The 1135-nt window shown below is 52.2% G+C and overlaps 1 protein-coding gene across 1 annotated transcript in view; it reads left to right on the top strand.

Annotated features, from left to right (window-relative positions):
• The first annotated feature begins 524 nt into the window (after positions 1-524).
• Positions 525-1135, top strand: part of TOR3A (torsin family 3 member A) — an 8295-nt gene continuing 7684 nt past the window's right edge. The window contains exon 1 of the mRNA XM_018079047.3: positions 525-728. Coding sequence (XP_017934536.2) covers positions 525-728 — 204 coding nt within the window. The remainder of the gene's footprint in view (positions 729-1135) is intronic.

Raw genomic sequence — 1135 nt, forward strand, 5'->3', positions numbered from 1 at the left:
TTTAGCCTATTTTTGAAGCTGGAGGGGGCAATTTAATCCCAGTATTTTTAATGCCATTGTGTAATATTTGCAGCCACCTGTAGATGGTGATGCATTCCATGCCTGGGCTGCATCCCCTTTCCCCTCCACTGGTACCAGGCAATTTCCAGGCTGAATGAATTGCATTTATTATCCCTCTTATTTTTATTTTTCTGAGCATGTGGGATACCCTTGAAATCCTTTCCATTTCCAAAGCATCCTGGCCTTGTCTTAGTTAGGATAAGTTGTGGGTGACCTTGTCCTGCTGCTCAGTAATTGTGGAGGCCTCAGTTTCTTACAGTAAGCCAGCAGTGGGTACAGCTTAAGATAAAATGCAAGTTTTATGGGGTTTATCCACTTTTTGTCTTCCTCCCACAGCCAAGTGTGTGTTGTACACATTTCCAAAATGAAAGCCAGGGATTGCATGGGATTCCAGGATCCCCTGCCAGAGCACAGTCAGCCCTAAGGCAGCAGTTCTGCTTCCCTGTACAGGAAGGGGTTTACCAATGGTTGGAGAAACTGGCAGGAGGAAGCTGGATGTTGGTGATGAGCTTGGTGGTGGCCGTGAGTTGTACCTGTCCCAGAGCTCTGATCTAATTCCTGAACAGAACTTGGAGCCCAGCAGGAACAAACAGCCCAGTGTAGCTCCTTGTGCTGCCGGGCTGACTCCCCCACTGCCTCCTGCTCCCTCGTTTATGCCCCTTATTTTGGTATCCCCTTGGAAATGGCTCTAATGAACAACTACCGCTGTGCCTTGTGTCTGTGGCAGCAAAACTTCAGCTGCGCCCTTGGGCTACTTAAAAACCAGATTATTTGCCTTCCTCAGGCACTTATTGCCGGTGCTGCAGCTCTGTGGGAGCAGCCTGAGTTGGACTCGATGATCCTTGTGGGGTCCCTTCCAACCCGGAATATTCTGTGCAATCAGAAACAGATACTCTGTGAAACCAGGCTGGTAGCGGTGCCTGGGAGGTCCCCTGGGCATCTCTCTAGCTCCTGCCCCTCCCGGCCAGGCTTGGCCGGAGCTGAGGAGGGGCCGGAGTCCAACCCTGGTGCGGAGCAGGGACCGGAGGGTGCCGGTGGCTCCGGCCGGGGCCAGGTTTTGGGGTGTCCCGGTGGC

Source organism: Manacus vitellinus, unplaced genomic scaffold (assembly GCF_001715985.3).
Source record: "Manacus vitellinus isolate BGI_N305 unplaced genomic scaffold, ASM171598v3 scaffold_44_pilon, whole genome shotgun sequence".
Lineage (NCBI taxonomy): Eukaryota > Metazoa > Chordata > Aves > Passeriformes > Pipridae > Manacus > Manacus vitellinus.